The sequence below is a fragment of the Podarcis tiliguerta genome (assembly GCF_965153285.1).
Source record: "Podarcis tiliguerta genome assembly, chromosome: 4".
Classification (NCBI taxonomy): Eukaryota; Metazoa; Chordata; class Lepidosauria; order Squamata; family Lacertidae; genus Podarcis; species Podarcis tiliguerta.
In genome coordinates, this window is record NC_139537.1 from 97,408,976 (window position 1) to 97,425,879 (window position 16,904).

Genomic DNA, 16,904 nt, shown 5'->3' on the forward strand with positions numbered 1-16,904 from the left:
ATGTTTCCCCCCCTGTAGGTAGGCAGGTAAGAGTGGGAAACAAACAGGGAAAAGGAAAACAGCGTATGTTGAGGCAAGACTAGAGCTGGCTGAAAACCGCCGCCTGAGCGGGCGCCCGTGCTCCTCATCCCGCCGCCCGATCAGCCATTCTGCACAACGGCAGCCTCAGCGCCCGCCGCCCGGCCCGCGGAGCCGGAGCAACTGGCCCGCTCGCCCGGCTGCCCGTCGCGGCGCTGGCCCCGCCCTCGGCCCCGCCCCCGCGCCGCCGGCCAATCCGGCTCGGCGGAGGGGGAGGGCGATGCAGGCTTTGCGCCCGCCCTCCCTGTGGGCTTATTGAGAGTTATATCAAGAAACCCAGTTCGGAGCGAGCGAGCGAGGAAGGGGAGAGCGAGCGAGCGAGCCAAGGAGGGAGCGCGCGCCGGAGGAGACGGGAGGAGAAGCAGCCTGCGCCGCCTGCCCGCCTTGCCTCGCCTCCGCGGCCGAGCAACAGCCCGCTCGGGGTCCGCGCGCCGGGGCAGCCCGCCAGCCTCGCCCCCCGCGAGGAGGTCCCGGGCAAGGCGAGGGCTCTGCGGGAAGAAGTTGCGCGCTCAGTTTCCTGGCGGCGCGGAAGGCGAGCGCAGCAGCGCCCGGCGCGGGCATCGGGCGGCCGAGCGGGGCATGCCCTGATCCGGAGGAGAAGCGCGCCGGGCGGGCTGTGCGCTCAGCGCCGGGCTGCGGGGCCGCCTTGGCCGGGGCTGGGGAGCCGGCGGTGTCGCCTGCGCCGCCGCGAGAGGGATCGGCATCGCTTTGATCAGCATCCTCCTCGTCATCCTCAGAGTAAGGAGGAAGAGCAAGTAAATAAGGGAGGGGCAGAGCGGGAGACGAGGTGGAGGGAGGGCGAGAGAGACGCGCCGAGAGAAGCATGGCGAACCCGGACGGAACTGTGAATTTGTTCTCTGGAGTTGTGAATTTGCCACCGAGGAACAACACCTCTGCTCTGGAGGAGGAAGCGCCTGCCTGGCCGGCTGCTTGCTGAGTCCCCTTCCACCTCTCCTCTCCCTCCAAAAGAGACGAATTTGGTGGCTACCTGGGTGCCCGATGCATTGCGCGGGGCTTCCTCTGTGTCTTGGTCCTGGGAGATCGGGTCCTTCCTCGGCTGCTGCTGCTGCTGCAGTTCATCGGCACACGAAAAAGCGGCAACGTAAGTGCAAAGTTCCATATGCTTCTCTCTTTTTTTGGAAGGGGAGGCATTTTTCAAAAAATAAAATTGATTTTAATGTATATTCCGACGGGAGGGGGGGAATCTCCGCGTTGCTTTGGGCTTGAGTTTGCTGGCTCTGCAGCCCTTACCTGCCTGCATCAGTGTAATGGAAAGGATCACGGATATCAACGCGTAGCTTTTAATGCAGATGTCAGATCAGTGCTTCTGACCAAACTCTCTCCGCCTCCCCCTCCCCCAATCTTATAAGGACGCCTGGAGCTTTATTTGCTCCCATAAGGGCATCTGAGAAGAAGTCTCTCTCTCTCTTTCTTAAGCAGCACTATTAGACTGCAGTATTTATGTGTGGCAGCTGCTGCTAATAACACATCCGGAGGGGCAGCCGAGTGTCACTGACTGCATCACCCCCCCCCCATACAACCCTCATAACAAAAAACAAACCAACCCCCAACAGCATCTTTCTGCATTTTCTTTGTAAACATCTGGCTTGCTGCTTCTGAGTTGGTTCAATGCTGCCTCCTCCCCAAATCTCCTGTTTATGTTGAAGTTGAACCTTCTCCGGCAGATGCAAGTCACATACACTGGCACACTGGAACATCTGGAAAAGGTGACATTTTGGTTGGCTCTGGGGAAGAAACTAGAGGTCCTGTTATTGTCTTCCTTAGTTAATAGAGATGGGAAGTAGCCAGAGAGCTGCTGCAGAAGCAGCAGCATTGTGAGCAGTTTGTCTGAATCGTTAAGAGATCCTAGACCATCTTACAGCACTAGCCTAGGATAAAACACACAAGCAAGAGGAAGGGGAGGGAAACGTAGCTGGGTAATTTAATTGGGAGAAGGCAGGATGCATGATGCTTTAAATTGCAGTGGGCATACAATTCATGCTATGCATTTTTTAAAAAAGAACTTCCACTAAATTTTGGCGTGGAAGGAGAAAGCATTGCATGGTATGCTCAGTTCAATGGACTGATTTGAACAAACATGTGTATGTGTGTGTGTGTATGAGAGAGAAGAAAACGGCTTCTCTCCCATCAATCTTGTAACTAGTTAATTTCATTCTGAATGTGTGGTATACTGGCACATTCATGGAGAGGAACTGCTTGCACACACAAACGAAAGGAAGGGAGGAAAAGCAGGTGTCGGGTGTTTGTAAGTGTGTTGCAGAAACGTGGAGCAGGGCTTGGCAGTTGCATCTGGTGTCAGTTAAAATGAGTCAATAACACTTCTTTTTTATTGTTGTTGTTGTTGTGATTGTGTTGACAGTGGCTGTCTGGAAGCAAGAGCTCTGATGTGATGCATCCTGCAGTCTTCCCCTTGCGAACGAGGCAGCAGCAGCATTCCATCGTGGAAACCTTGAAACCCTAAAACCCTGAGAAGGAGCTATAAACACATTATCATGGACCTGAGGGATTTTTACCTGTTGGCTGCCCTGATTGCCTGTTTAAGGCTGGATTCTGCTGTGGCTCAAGAACTTATTTACACCATCCGAGAGGAGCTACCGGAAAACGTCCCCATCGGGAACATACCAAAGGATCTGAACATTTCTCACATCAATGCCGCCACAGGAACCAGCGCTAGTCTTGTCTACAGACTGGTCTCCAAAGCAGGGGATGCCCCTTTGGTGAAAGTGTCCAGCACCACAGGGGAGATCTTTACCACCTCCAACAGAATCGACAGAGAGAGACTCTGTGCGGGAGCTGCTTATGCTGAAGAGAATGAGTGCTTCTTTGAGCTGGAGGTGGTGATTCTTCCAAACGACTTCTTTCGGCTGATCAAGATCAAAATAATTGTGAAGGATACCAATGACAATGCCCCCATGTTCCCCTCCCCTGTCATCAACATCTCCATACCTGAAAACACTCTGATCAACAGCCGCTTTCCGATCCCGTCAGCCACAGACCCCGACACTGGTTTCAATGGGGTGCAGCACTATGAACTTTTGAATGGGCAAAGTGTCTTTGGGCTGGATATCGTGGAAACTCCAGAAGGGGAGAAGTGGCCTCAGCTGATTGTGCAGCAGAACTTGGACAGGGAGCACAAAGATACCTATGTGATGAAAATCAAAGTCGAGGATGGAGGAACCCCCCAGAAATCCAGCACAGCTATCCTCCAGGTCACAGTAAGTGATGTCAATGACAACAGGCCGGTTTTTAAAGAGAGTCAGATGGAGGTTCACATACCAGAGAATGCCCCTGTAGGTACCTCGGTCATTCAGCTGCATGCCACAGACGCAGATATAGGAAGCAATGCGGAAATCAGATATATTTTTGGTGCCCAGGTTGCTCCTGCAACTAAAAGACTCTTTGCTTTAAACAACACAACTGGGCTGGTGACAGTTCAGAGGGCCTTAGACCGAGAGGAAACTGCCATCCACAAGGTGACGGTGCTGGCCAGTGATGGCAGCTCTACACCTGCCCGGGCAACTGTTTCCATCAATGTGACTGATGTTAACGATAACCCCCCTAACATAGACCTCAGGTACATTATAAGTCCCATCAATGGCACAGTGTACTTATCTGAGAAAGACCCCATCAATACCAAGATTGCCCTAATTACGGTCTCAGATAAGGATACTGATGTGAATGGCAAAGTGATCTGTTTCATTGAGAGAGAAGTGCCATTCCACTTGAAGGCTGTTTATGACAACCAGTACTTGTTAGAGACCTCTTCCTTGCTGGACTATGAGGGCACCAAAGAATTCAGCTTTAAAATAGTTGCCTCCGATTCTGGCAAGCCCAGTTTGAACCAGACCGCCCTAGTAAGAGTTAAGCTGGAAGATGAAAATGACAACCCTCCAATTTTCAGCCAGCCTGTAATTGAGCTGTCCGTTTCCGAAAACAACCGCCGTGGTCTGTACTTAACAACTATTAGTGCCACAGATGAGGACAGTGGGAAAAATGCAGACATTGTTTATCAGCTTGGCCCCAACGCCTCCTTTTTTGATTTGGATCGAAAGACGGGGGTTTTGACAGCTTCCAGAGTCTTTGACAGAGAAGAGCAGGAGAGGTTCATTTTTACTGTTACGGCCCGAGACAATGGCACCCCTCCCCTGCAAAGTCAAGCTGCTGTGATCGTTACAGTATTGGACGAGAATGACAACAGTCCCAAATTTACTCATAACCATTTTCAGTTTTTTGTGTCGGAGAACTTACCAAAGTATAGCACCGTAGGAGTGATCACAGTGACTGATGCAGATGCAGGAGAAAATAAAGCTGTCACTCTCTCCATCCTGAATGACAATGAGAACTTTGTTCTGGATCCTTACTCTGGAGTTATAAAGTCCAATGTTTCTTTTGACCGAGAGCAGCAGAGTTCCTACACCTTTGACGTCAAGGCCATCGATGGAGGACAACCGCCTCGTTCTTCTACCGCAAAAGTCACTATAAATGTCATGGATGTTAATGACAACAGCCCTGTGGTCATCTACCCACCTTCAAATACTTCTTTTAAGCTGGTGCCTCTCTCTGCAATCCCTGGCTCTGTTGTGGCTGAAGTGTTTGCTGTTGACGTTGACACGGGAATGAACGCTGAGCTGAAATACACAATCGTAAGTGGAAACAACAAAGGTTTGTTCCGTATTGATCCGGTGACGGGTAACATTACCCTGGAAGAAAAACCTACTCCTACTGATGTAGGGCTGCATCGATTAGTGGTCAATATCAGTGACCTGGGTTATCCTAAATCTCTGCATACCCTTGTCCTTGTGTTTTTGTACGTCAATGACACGGCTGGAAACGCCTCTTATATTTATGACTTGATCCGCAGGACTATGGAAACCCCTTTGGACAGGAACATCGGGGACAGCAGCCAGCCTTATCAAAACGAGGACTACCTTACAATCATGATTGCTATTGTGGCAGGTGCCATGGTGGTCATTGTGGTGATATTTGTCACTGTTCTGGTCCGCTGCCGCCACGCCTCCCGCTTCAAAGCTGCCCAGAGGAGCAAGCAAGGGGCCGAGTGGATGTCTCCCAATCAGGAGAACAAACAGAACAAGAAAAAGAAGCGGAAGAAAAGGAAGTCTCCCAAGAGTTCCCTGTTGAATTTTGTTACCATTGAGGAATCCAAACCGGAGGATGCCGTTCATGAACCTATCAACGGGACCATTAGCCTTCCAGCTGAGCTGGAGGAGCAAAGTATAGGAAGATTTGACTGGGGCACGGCCCCACCCACCACCTTTAAGCCTAACAGCCCTGATCTTGCTAAGCATTACAAATCTGCCTCTCCACAGTCCGCTTTCCATCTTAAGCCTGACACTCCCGTCTCGGTGAAAAAGCACCACGTCATTCAGGAACTCCCTTTGGACAACACCTTTGTTGGGGGTTGTGATACCCTTTCCAAACGCTCTTCCACTAGTTCAGATCACTTCAGTGCCTCAGAGTGCAGTTCCCAAGGAGGCTTCAAGACAAAGGGCCCCTTGCACACCAGACAGGTAAACGAGCACTTTTACTGGTCTATAAGTACTGCATACAAGTGCCCACTCAACCAGTACTAAAGTGCCAGGATATATTTTCTTTCACTGTAATTTTAGCTTAGTTATAATATGCATAGAGCAAAGCGGGGGAAATACCTGTCCCTTTAGTATCTTCTCTGGGGCAGGACTATGCATTTTTAGAATGAATATGATGGTCCAAAGTTGTAAGTTGCCAACTTTTTTTGTTTTAGAAAGAATGACATGCACACACTCACGTACAAGTTCATTCATGCATTCACATGGACACCTACCTACCTAGTCAGAGGTTAAAGGCAATTGTGTGAAGTTTGTCAAGAACATCTTAGTATAGAGGTTTACTGAAGAAGAAAACATATTTTTCAGTCTGCCAATTTCAACTCAAAGGGAAAAATATATATCTACATATATATTGAACGTTTCAGGATTAAATGTGTTAGCTTCTGATAAAAGAAAAGTTGGTTACACATGAGGCTGGCTTAAGTTTCTTTTGTTTTTGCTTATTTCAAACTGATTTGGAACATTTGTAAGTTATTGTCGTTCAGGGGGTTAATTTTTGTCCTCACAAAGGCTCAAAGATTGTGTTGCACTGTGTTTGTTTGGCAGGCTATAACTAAGCTATCAGGAAGTCTTCCTCTGTTTTGAATTACAACGATTTTTGTTGTACAGTAGTAAAGTTGTGTGTCTGTTAGACAAGAGGATTTTTGTTTTGTTTGTGTTTTGTTTTTTTAAAAAATGGCCAAAGTACACTTTCAGAACGAATGCATTTTGCTTTGAATAAAACATGAATTATGCAGAGAGAGAAATCACTCCATTGTAAATATGTTCTCATACTATAGTGCATAAGTGATCTGTCATTACTCATTTTTAAGCTGTGAAACATGCCATATGAAAAAAGGATTAGGATGTTAGGAAAATTCATATTTCAACCAAATCCAGCATTAGGGGGTTTTTGGGGGGTGGGGGTATTGTTCCTTAGGTCAAATAATTCCTTGCTAATAAAGATTTAAATGCGGTGCTGTCTAATTCATTTCACTGGTGCTTGTCTTTTGCCACTAAATTAGAATGTCAGGATCGGCCTGTAGATGGCACTAAGGTACTATGTGGCTTAGGGCTGGCTAGCTGCCAGTCCTGCAGCAGATAAGAAAGGGGGGAGGGAAGGTTCAAACTGGTACTGAAGCCAAAGAAACCTTTTATTTAATGACAGTCGCACTGAAGCGACCGGTAGTTAAGCTAGCGTGTTTTGCAGTGGCTCCTTAGCGCTTAGTCTTCATTGCATCAATTGTCTAAGGCTTTAGCTGTCAAGCACATATCGCTGTTGGCATTATATTCTCTTGCGTTTTGGTGGATTGTTTGGGCTGATCACAGGGGCCATAGTCAAGAGAACAGGGCAAGATACTTTTTAATAGGTTTGTGCCAGGAGAGGTGAATGGTGACCATTCTTTAGCTTGAGTCATTTCCCCAGCTGTATGTTATGCTTCTCAAAATTGCATCTTGACTTTTGGACGTATCTTGGATAACAAGGCACTGTATTTAAAGCCCACACTTAGGAAGTATCTTGTTGAGGTAATGGTCCCCAGAACACTCAATAAATCCCTTAAAAGACATTTGAGGGGGAAATCTTCACACAGATATCTCCTTCAGAAGTATTTCAAAGCATCTTAGGCTCCTAAAATAACATCCACGGTCATTTATGCACTTCCCTCCAGATAACAACAACAGAATCATGAAACTCACCAACCGTTAAACCTATGGATATCAGTAGAACTTGAGATTAGATTGTGCTCTCCCCCTCTTTATAATCTTTTATTTTTGTTACTCAGATTTCTCACATTATTTTGATGTTAAGCGCTTCTGTTCCACTTTAGTTTTCATTTCCTGGGCTCTGTTACAAGAATGAGTCTTAACTTCTTTGAGGAGTCAAATGGAGATTAAGATCACAAATCCAAACCGATTTACCTGGCAGAGCATGTAAGCACCACCCAAGAGACTCAAGGATTCAGGGTGAGGGAAAATTAAATGCAAAGTGTTCCTCTGTATCTTCTTTATTATTGTAAAAAAGAGAGAGGATAAACACTTGACGTACAGTTTTAATTGCATCACAACTGTAAATGTGGATTTGCTATTTTTAATGATGCATAATTGGATTGTGATGAGGGCTGGATAAGATCCAAAGTGATTCAGACAGCACCTTCTTTCACTGGTGGATCAGCAAGCTTTCAGATGGCACAGAACTCTTGGCTTATCAATAAATAAGGGTGCTCTCTAAGCTAGTGCGATCCTGAACGTTCTTTGTCAGCAGCAACTAGGCAACCTTCATTTTAACCAATGGAAAGGTGACCATACGGTTTGAGGTGGCAATACTGCCCAGTGAGTCGTTAAATGGATGTTGGTTTACATGTCAAGGCGCTATATAAACACTAGATTCTCTGTTTCATAAAAGTTCTGTGCTGATACGCAATTAGAACCATCAGTATCGGGCTATAGATCAAAACTGGTACACTGTGACTGTGGTTTTCATTGAGTGTTGTAATTCATGATGCAAATCTCAACAGATAGTTTTGTTTTCAAAAGGTTTTGCTCAGGCCATTCATCAGTTTATGGGTTAGTAGTCCTAAAATACTGGCAAATAGCACAGTCCTCTTGAAGTGCACAGACCCCATTGAAATGAATGAAGAAGCTATTGCATAGCTCCTGTTTTAGTTCAATGGTGTTTCTGCGGGAGAAGTTGGCATGTTTTATACACTGTTATCAGGAGAAGAACGTCTTGGGTTCTTGGAGGGCAGCAGTAAGTGTCTTACTGCTTCCTTATTATTCTTGATAGTTTCTATTTTGGTCATTAGGTGGCTAAATATGGGGTGTAGCGCCATAGAAGAGTCTCCCAAGGCAACTTTGCAGAAGTGTATGGAAGCTATAGAAGAAAATGGCTGCACTCTTGTGTGGATCGGGTTTATTTCATTCCGACTTGTGCTGGAGAATTCACCACTATAGATTGAGCTGTATCTTTGCACCCACCTTTAAGTGAGCTGTATAATAAAGAAATGGAGCAGTCCCAAAATCGGCTGTCATTTTCCCACAGTTGCTCTGTTAGGAATATGCAAGAACACATCCTTTGCCTGGGTTAAGCTCAATAACGTAGCCCTGATTTAAGTAACCAGTCTGAGTATAGCTAACCACTAGGAGACAATGCAGTTTGTTTTGCTCTGAAGAACCTAACATTTGAAAATCATCCTTATTGTGAAGGGGGAAGATTTTTTTAGTACTGTTGGGTTTTATATTTTTTACCCCACATTCCTTTAAATAAGTCTTGCCTCGAAGCAGGCAATGTTCAGGTTGTTAGTGATTCCACCTGAGCCTTGGTCTATTGGATTGTTGTAAATGAAAACATTTAAAAGAAAAGAAAAGCCCAGCCTAGAATCCTAGATGACATTGATTAATTAGAAGTAATGGACTGATCCTAAGATTTGCAAGACTAGCAAATAAATACTCAGGATAAAGAATATTTAACAACAGAACTTCCTGAGCTGCGATGTTATATTATTATTATTATTATTATTATTATTTATTATTATTCTGAATTCCTTCACAGAAATGTCAGCAAAGGTATTTAGAACTGGTATACCAATAATGTTAAATGCAAGTGTGTAAGTTTAAGAGCAGAACCTGAGGCCCTCTAGATGCATGGTAGCCGCAAAGAATTCTGTTGTCGTAAAGGAGAAGATGAATGCTTTGAGTAGAACAGGTCCTGAAGGATCGGAATTGCTGCTTTAGATGAAGCTGCACCAATTGAGCACATTGGCCAGAAGAGACCAGAAGCATTTCCTTCCATTTCCATCTTAAGCACAGTTTGTCAAGAACTGCTGTTAAGTTTTACGTAAATTCTGCAAAATAACAGAAAGATGAACCAAGCTCTTCAGACTGGGTAAGGCTAATCTGAACACTCTGATTTTAGTCCCATGGAAAGGCAAAACCATCTTACAGGGCCTGAAATGGAATATTTCCCTTGATTTACGGCTCATGGGCAGTTGAGTGCAAATCCCGCAGGTTGCAAAGCAAGGATTCCAGCGCGGAGCGACAATGATTAGGAACTGTATTAATTAGTCTTCATCATGTTTATTGGCACTAGGCCAACTGAGTACTTGAGCAATGTTGTCTCTCATAAAATATGATGGGGTGCGCATATATATATATATATATATATATATATATGAGATAGAACCTTAAATAATTGTAGAGGAAACTATAAAATGAATATAGGGCTCCCTTAAGCAATGCAGAAAATTCCTGACAAGAAGCTAGTGCTGTAGTTAACTAAGCTAAGAAGGCACAATCCCCTCCCAGGTGGCTTGTTGCACTGTGATTTATTTCCTTATATTTACTATAAGAGCTGATAAACACCACCAAAACCTTTGTTAAGCATTCTCATAAAACTAAGATTGTAGGCAGAAAGAACAGTTGTGGAAAACCACAGTGGAACCGCATTGTGTAAAGAAGCAGGCCCACACGTTCTGTCAATCAAAACATTTTGGTTTCATGATTTTGCCTATTTGCTTATTTTATTTGTTTAGCAAAAGTTACATACCACTTGATTGTCGTAAAACCTCTCAAGCAGATTACATGGAATAATAAAATTTACAGTAAAAAACAACAAAAAAAAAACATTTAAAGAATGGATATTTTTTTTAAAAAAAAAAAAAGATTAAAGCATTTCAACGTCTACATGTCTGGATAGATAGGCTTGCCTAAACTAAATTTGTTTAAGTGGGGCCCAAAAATCTTACAGCAAAGGCGCCTGCATGACTCGCATAGGCAGGGCGTCCCAAGGTTGCCACACTAAAAGGCTGATGTCTTACAGCCGTGGAACAACCATTATGTCGCATCCATAACTGTTCCAGTTCTACATTGTTTAGTGAAGAATGGCAAAAATATGTTCTTGCATTATGTTGCTGCTGGTGTGTGTGCATAAGACTTGGGCAATGTGTTGCATTTTCAGTCTTGCCACAATTTTAAAACCTTACTCATTACTTCCATATACATATCTATGCGTGCGTGTGCGCACGCACAAACACAGATATATATATGTGCAAGTAAGAAGTAAAGATTTTAAAATTGTGGTAAGACTGAAAATGCTGTACATTGCCCCATTCTTATATAACTTCTTTTTTAAAAAAAGGTAGCAGGTTTTGTTCAGCTGTCTAAAGAAATTCATCTCTGAGCTGAGACCAAGCATGGAAAATGTCTGCTGAAAAGATTTTCTTTTTTTCTTTTTTTTTTAAACGAAGTGAAAAGCATGTGAAAACAGGGGGTTGTAATGGAAATTGGAATATAACCTTAAGCGATAATACTACTTTCAATAGCAGCAGTAGAAATGCTAAGCAAGGCATTCAGTTTAAACTGCAAGAAGCTTCCTACTTCCCTTTTTTTTAATTCACTGGGGATTTTTTTTATGCATGTGGTGGTTTTTCTGTTGTGTGTATGAATCATTAAGGTTTGTTTTTCCATTGAAGTGCAATGTATAACTTTCTTAAATTGCATCACGTGTGTGTGTGTGTCAGGGGGAGAGAGTAAGATGCTAAGAGTTCAGCGCTATCAGAGTTTTGTAATAGAGTTCCTTTGTGTATAGGGACAAGGAAGGATCTTCTAGTTACCATTTCAGATTTTCATTTTCAAAGGATATATTTTTCTGGCACAGCAAAACCATATCAGCCACACTTTATTGACAGCAGTTTTATTGTAGCTGGAGGCTTTACAGTAAGCTGTTTATTGCTGTTCCCTAACTCAGTTGACAGCAATTGAGGAATTAATTTCCTTGCCCCCAGTGTGCTTTCTTGGGTATAAACAACAGATGTTTAAGATATGAAAACAGTGACCCATTTACATTTGACAACTTTTTAAATACACAGTTCTACTTGGCCTAAAATTAAGCGGAAATTTGGTTTGGGGCAGAATGAGATTCAACATGTTCAACATTTTCCGGGACGAAGTGTTTTCCTCAACAGCAAAACAGAATTCTAGGATTTAATATTTCTGTGAAAAGTGATGTTCATAGTTGATGTTTATATTTGCTATAGACAGACAGCTATTACCTCCCCTCCCTTTGTTGCCCTATCTTTCCCACAGCCAATTTTAGATGGTAAACACCTTGGGATCAGCATCTTGATAGGTTTTCATGTTTTGCTTATGTATAATTATTAATAATAGGCAGAGATGCACCTAGGTATTTTTCATCTGGGAGTAAACGGCAATAATTCCTGTGTAATCCATTGATCACGTTCTTTCTTGCTCTGCATCTTTCTTTATGTATCAGTTACTTTTCAGCCTGCATAAACTGCAAACCCCAACAGAGTACATAGAGACACCATAGTAATTCATATAAGATGTAGCATCTATTATCCCCCAAAGATCTTTCCACACTGTAGTCAGAAGTATCCTCGTCCTTCAGACTCAAAGATCCCTCTGCTCCTTTGCTCCAGCGCAGTTGTTGATTCAGTCAATTCTCAGTGGGACAGGATAACACTGAGGACTACTTTATATGCTAACATTTCCTACTTAGAAATAATGCCTGTAAGATGAATCTCCACATATAGAAAACACGCATTTTTGTGATGCATGAAGTTTTTTCCTGCTGTTGCAAGCAAATGGATCAGGCAGCAACTAAGCACAATTGCCCAATTCCTACCCTCAAGATGGAAATAGTACTTGAGGTGTATTTTTTTACCAACTTACAGCACAATCTTATGCATGTTTACTTGGAAGCAAGTCTTGCTTTCTTGGAAATGTGTTTAGTATTTCAGCCTAAGGCAATCCTATGCTCCCTTACTTTGGGGTAAGTCCAGCGAACTAACACCAGTTAAACAGGCAGCAGTTTGGGCAGCATCTAAACCAATGGAATGAATTTGTATTGCCTGATGCCCCATTGCTTTGATAGAACAACTATATTGGGTTGGGTTGGAGAGCTCATGCATTTTCCTGGGTAAAGGTAAAGGTACCCCTGACCGTTAGGTACTCTATGGTTATTCTTGATTCATCAGACCAAATGATGTAGCCTAGCAGGCTTGTATTGTTTGTAACCAGGTGCATGACAAGCTTCCTGTTTTTGCAGCAAAATCAATAGCATTTTTTAACCATTGGAGGTCTACCTTATATGCTTCATGGGCTGTAGTTGGCATGATGAATTTCCTCCTGTATTGAAATGTATCAAGATGCACCAAAATTGATTCTCATGTCACACTGGGCCATTTTTTGCAAATATTATGCGTATTCCATAGTGCGTGTGAACACTATAACTTGAGCTGGTCGCTTAGAAATGTCAGTTTCTGCAATCTTGGGTTTTCACTTGGCATTGACAAAGATCAGCACAGTGGACATAGCAAACGACTTCTGGGTCACATTGCGCACTGTTCACATTCATTCAAACATGAGGGCAGTCTCTGGATTGGCAGTGCTTTTCTAAAAAGAAAAATAATGTGAGAATTAGAAGTATTTCTCCTTCAAACAATCTTGATTTCACAAAGTGGGGCATGCGTGAATTACTTTTTAAAATTTATGTGAGATTGTGTGTGTGTCAGGATGTGTGACTGTATTCAGATGTGAGTCACCTGATTAGTAGGCAAGGGGTTCCATCTATATTTGAAATGTGAATTGGAATGCATATCTTGAAGCACTGCACTGTCTTGCGCTGTGCATGTACTTATGGTACCTTACTATACCTGGTTCAGGCCTAATGCATATACCAAAGAAACAAGGTCCATTGTATTCTTCTAATCAGAACATGCAGTAATGTGTACTGTATAGCAACACCATCTTGTGAAATATAACTATTGCAACTAAAGTTATTTTGATGTCTAAAAGCTGGTTGCTCTGCAGCTTACCACTGAATTTCTTGAAACTTAAGTATTACACTATTCAATTTAATTGCATCACTGTACTTTCAAAGGAACCTAGGCACACCTTTTACTCAGTTGCGCACCATAGTTGAAAGCGGCAGCCAGTATTTCTATTCTAGCACCTAGTAACAGAAGGTTTCCTTAGAATCCTAACAATAAAAAGAAAAAAGATTCAGTAGTAAATACAAGTAGCTGTGTTTTCAAGCAGGGACTTCTAATTATAATAGCCCCCCTTTCTGTGTTTCTGCAAGAAGAAAAGCAAAGGAACTTAGTACTGTTGAATCAGATCTACAAACACTCCCTGTTTATCACATATTTTGGGTTTGTCTGAAATTCCACTGTAGCGTGGCCTGAGATTCGAAAGTTAACTAAAGTAGTGCTGATTTGGAATAATGTTTTATTTGGAATGTGCACGCAGTATTGGCAGAGTGATTAAATAAATCTTTGTTAGGCTGCAATGCAGACAACAATAATAGAGGTTTTGGGGTCAGGACCTCAGCTGAGAAAAGAGCTGACCAGCTCAAGTTCCTCCTGTGCAAGTATTCTGTCCTACATTCTCCCTTCTCCCTGTAGTACAGCAGTGCATTGTTAAGGTGGCCTGTTTTAGATTTTCTGCATGTACAGCAAGGAGGGAGGCTTTTCCTCACTGGAAGTATTTACTTACGCAGAGCGCAGTCCAGCCAAAGTGCAGCATTCTTAAGTCCCATTAATTTCAATAGGTAAGTTAAGCCCATCTCCCTTCCTGAAATCAATGCAGCTTAAGCTCTTTTCTGCCCCCCCCCCACCGCAGAGCGTCATGCTCTGTTTCCATGCTATTGCTTTCTCCTGATTCCCCTTCACACACACATGCTCATTACTCTCTTTTCCCCCTCTCAGAATTTACCTCCCCTCCCCAATTCCCACAAATGCTTTCCCTCCAAATTTCCCCTGAATGAACTGCTCCTTCCTCAGTTTCTCCCACCATATATTGTATTTTCTCAATCCCCAACGTCAATTGTCCTCCCGCCTCCACTTCCCCAATTAATTGCTTCCTCTACCCAGTTCCTATTCCCCCCCCCCTCAGATTCCCTCCTTGATTAACAAATACCTTTTGAAAAATCATCTTGCTCGATTACAGTGAGTTTTATTAATAGAAGGTGATAATCAAAATTCCAGACAAAAATGACACACAGTGTGATATGATCACAAGCAGTTGAGGGGTGGGGCTCCCTTTCCCAGAAATGACACAAAGTTCCAGCCCGCAGGAGATCCATTTTCTGAGAGACCCCCAAGATCTTCCATAGAGTCGCTGAAATAATTTTGCCAGGGCACGCCAGTACTTATTTTAAGGCAATGAGCGATGTGACAATCCCACCCCACCCACCTGCTATTAATGCATGTGTCAGATATCTGCCTTCGTAGCAGAGGAACCAGAAGATGGGCAAAACCAAACATCTACAGCTGAGTGCATTTTCTTGTACGCACAACTGCAGCCAAGGGCAAAGCAAAAAACCACCACGGGAAGCTGCCTGTCTGATCTGAACAGTGGATACAGAAGTTGGTCCTTGCATTGCAGCTGCTATAATTTCTTCTAAAAGCAGTGTTTTTGAAGGTTCTGTGAGAACTGTGGAAAGACCTATGGCTAATCAGTCCTTCTCAGCACTGCTGTGCCTGGAAATCTCTCTCTCTCTCTCTCTCACACACACACACAGAGAGAGAGAGAGAGAGAGAGAGAGAGAGAGAGAGAGAGAGAGAAGACAAATGAATATAGCAGGGTTGGGGAAATGCATAACTACTTAGAAGTATAGGTCTTCGAACAAATGCCTTAGCATTGTGTGAGTCTCCCGGACACCTCATCAGACATTTGTATTTGCGGTGTAATTCCTAAATACGAATTCGCCTTAGAAATCAGAGGCAGGAATGTGCCACTTCCCCAACCCAACTTTCCTTGTGAAATGTCATTAGACTTACCAACGTCTTTCTTTTTAGCTTCCCGCCATGTCATCAAAGGCTCAAACTCTCTCTACATTTTGCTTTGGACAAAAGTGGGGATATAAAATAAGGGATATGTGAGAGGTGCCCTATCCTGACAATTCTGCTAGTCTTCTGAAACTCTCTTAGCTCCCTTTTTGCCCAAGCAGGAATCTGTACAGATTTGCCTTGACATTTTGCTTCAGGCAAGTAGCAACTCTAATATTTTCTTCCAAAATGCACAGGAGGGGGAAAAGATCTTCCTCCAGCGTCAGGCAATGTGCCGCCTCCTACCAGTGGCTGGGAATCACATGTTGCACTCAGGTCTGTCTTTCAGGCTTCCCATAGGCATCTTGCTGACCACTGTGATGAACAGGATGCTGGAACAGAGGCTGGTCCAGCAGGCTCTTCTCATCTATGCTTGAAATGAAAACCCTACACTTTACATAGGAGCATAGGAAGTTGTCAGACTCTCCATCTAACAAAGGCTCGCTCAAGAGCTCCAGCATATAATCTAATACCTGATCCTTCCAAATGGAGGGAATTGAAACATCATGGAATCACAGAATAGTAGAGTTGGAAGGGACCCCAAGGGGCATCTACTCCAACCCCAATGTAGCCCTCCAACCTCTTCTTAAAAACCTCCAAAGAAGGAGAGTCCACCACAAACAGCTCAGTGGGATATGGTCCCTCTTCTGGAACAGATGAGTCCGCCTGCCATTATTAACTAGCGCAAGAGTTGTGCATTTTGCTCTTGGCTACAAAATCCGAAATGCCACCTGAAAACATGTCAGTTAATTTCTCTTCGCTTTTGCTCCAGCACTTGATGGCAGATACCTAGACTCGTAAATTGGTTCTACTGAAAAAGCATTGGCCTTGTTGAGTTGGAATAGCTCAGCTGGTAGAGCATGAGGCTCTTAATTTCAAGGGTGTGAGTTTGATTCCCATGTTGGGCAAAAGATTCCTACATTGTAGGGGGTTGGACTAGATGACCCTTGCGATCCCTTCCAACTTGATTCTGTGAGGGTATATAACATCTGTACAGCGTAGCAGCAGGTTTATACCTCTCCCGAACACTGCCCAGGTAATGTTAACATGGGATGCTCCATGAGGAGTGGGCTAGTCTCTCCCCTCAGACAGAGGCAGAAGGAGTACAAATCTGGTTTTCATGCATACAGACAGAGCCATCTTTCCCACTGGTCTTAGTGGTTTGTTGCACCAGGGCGCTGGTTCTCAGGGGCACCCTAGTGAGTGGGGGAGCTGTGCGGCTTTGCCAGCAGCCTCCCCTTTCCCTGAACGCCTGCCAGCTGTGCCCTATGTGGCTTCCCAGGCTGCCTTCTCGGGCACCCCAATGCTGGAGAGCATGTCCACCAGCACATTTTCCTGCTTGATCTCCGCCGCCACGCCAGGGCGGTGGGGGAGG

General features: G+C 44.1%; 1 protein-coding gene across 12 annotated transcripts in view; it reads left to right on the forward strand.

Annotated features, from left to right (window-relative positions):
• The first annotated feature begins 356 nt into the window (after positions 1-356).
• Positions 357-16,904, forward strand: part of PCDH9 (protocadherin 9) — a 746,233-nt gene continuing 729,685 nt past the window's right edge. For 8 of the 12 annotated variants that reach the window (XM_083435784.1, XM_083435791.1, XM_083435794.1 and 5 more), the window contains exons 1-2: positions 390-1,180; positions 2,459-5,627. In XM_083435784.1, the coding sequence (XP_083291910.1) occupies positions 2,592-5,627 (3,036 nt within the window). In that variant the 5' untranslated portion in view covers positions 390-1,180; positions 2,459-2,591. Of the gene's footprint in view, positions 1,181-2,458; positions 5,628-16,904 lie in introns of all 12 variants that reach the window. The other 4 variants (XM_083435788.1, XM_083435790.1, XM_083435795.1 and 1 more) reach the window with 1 other exon arrangement.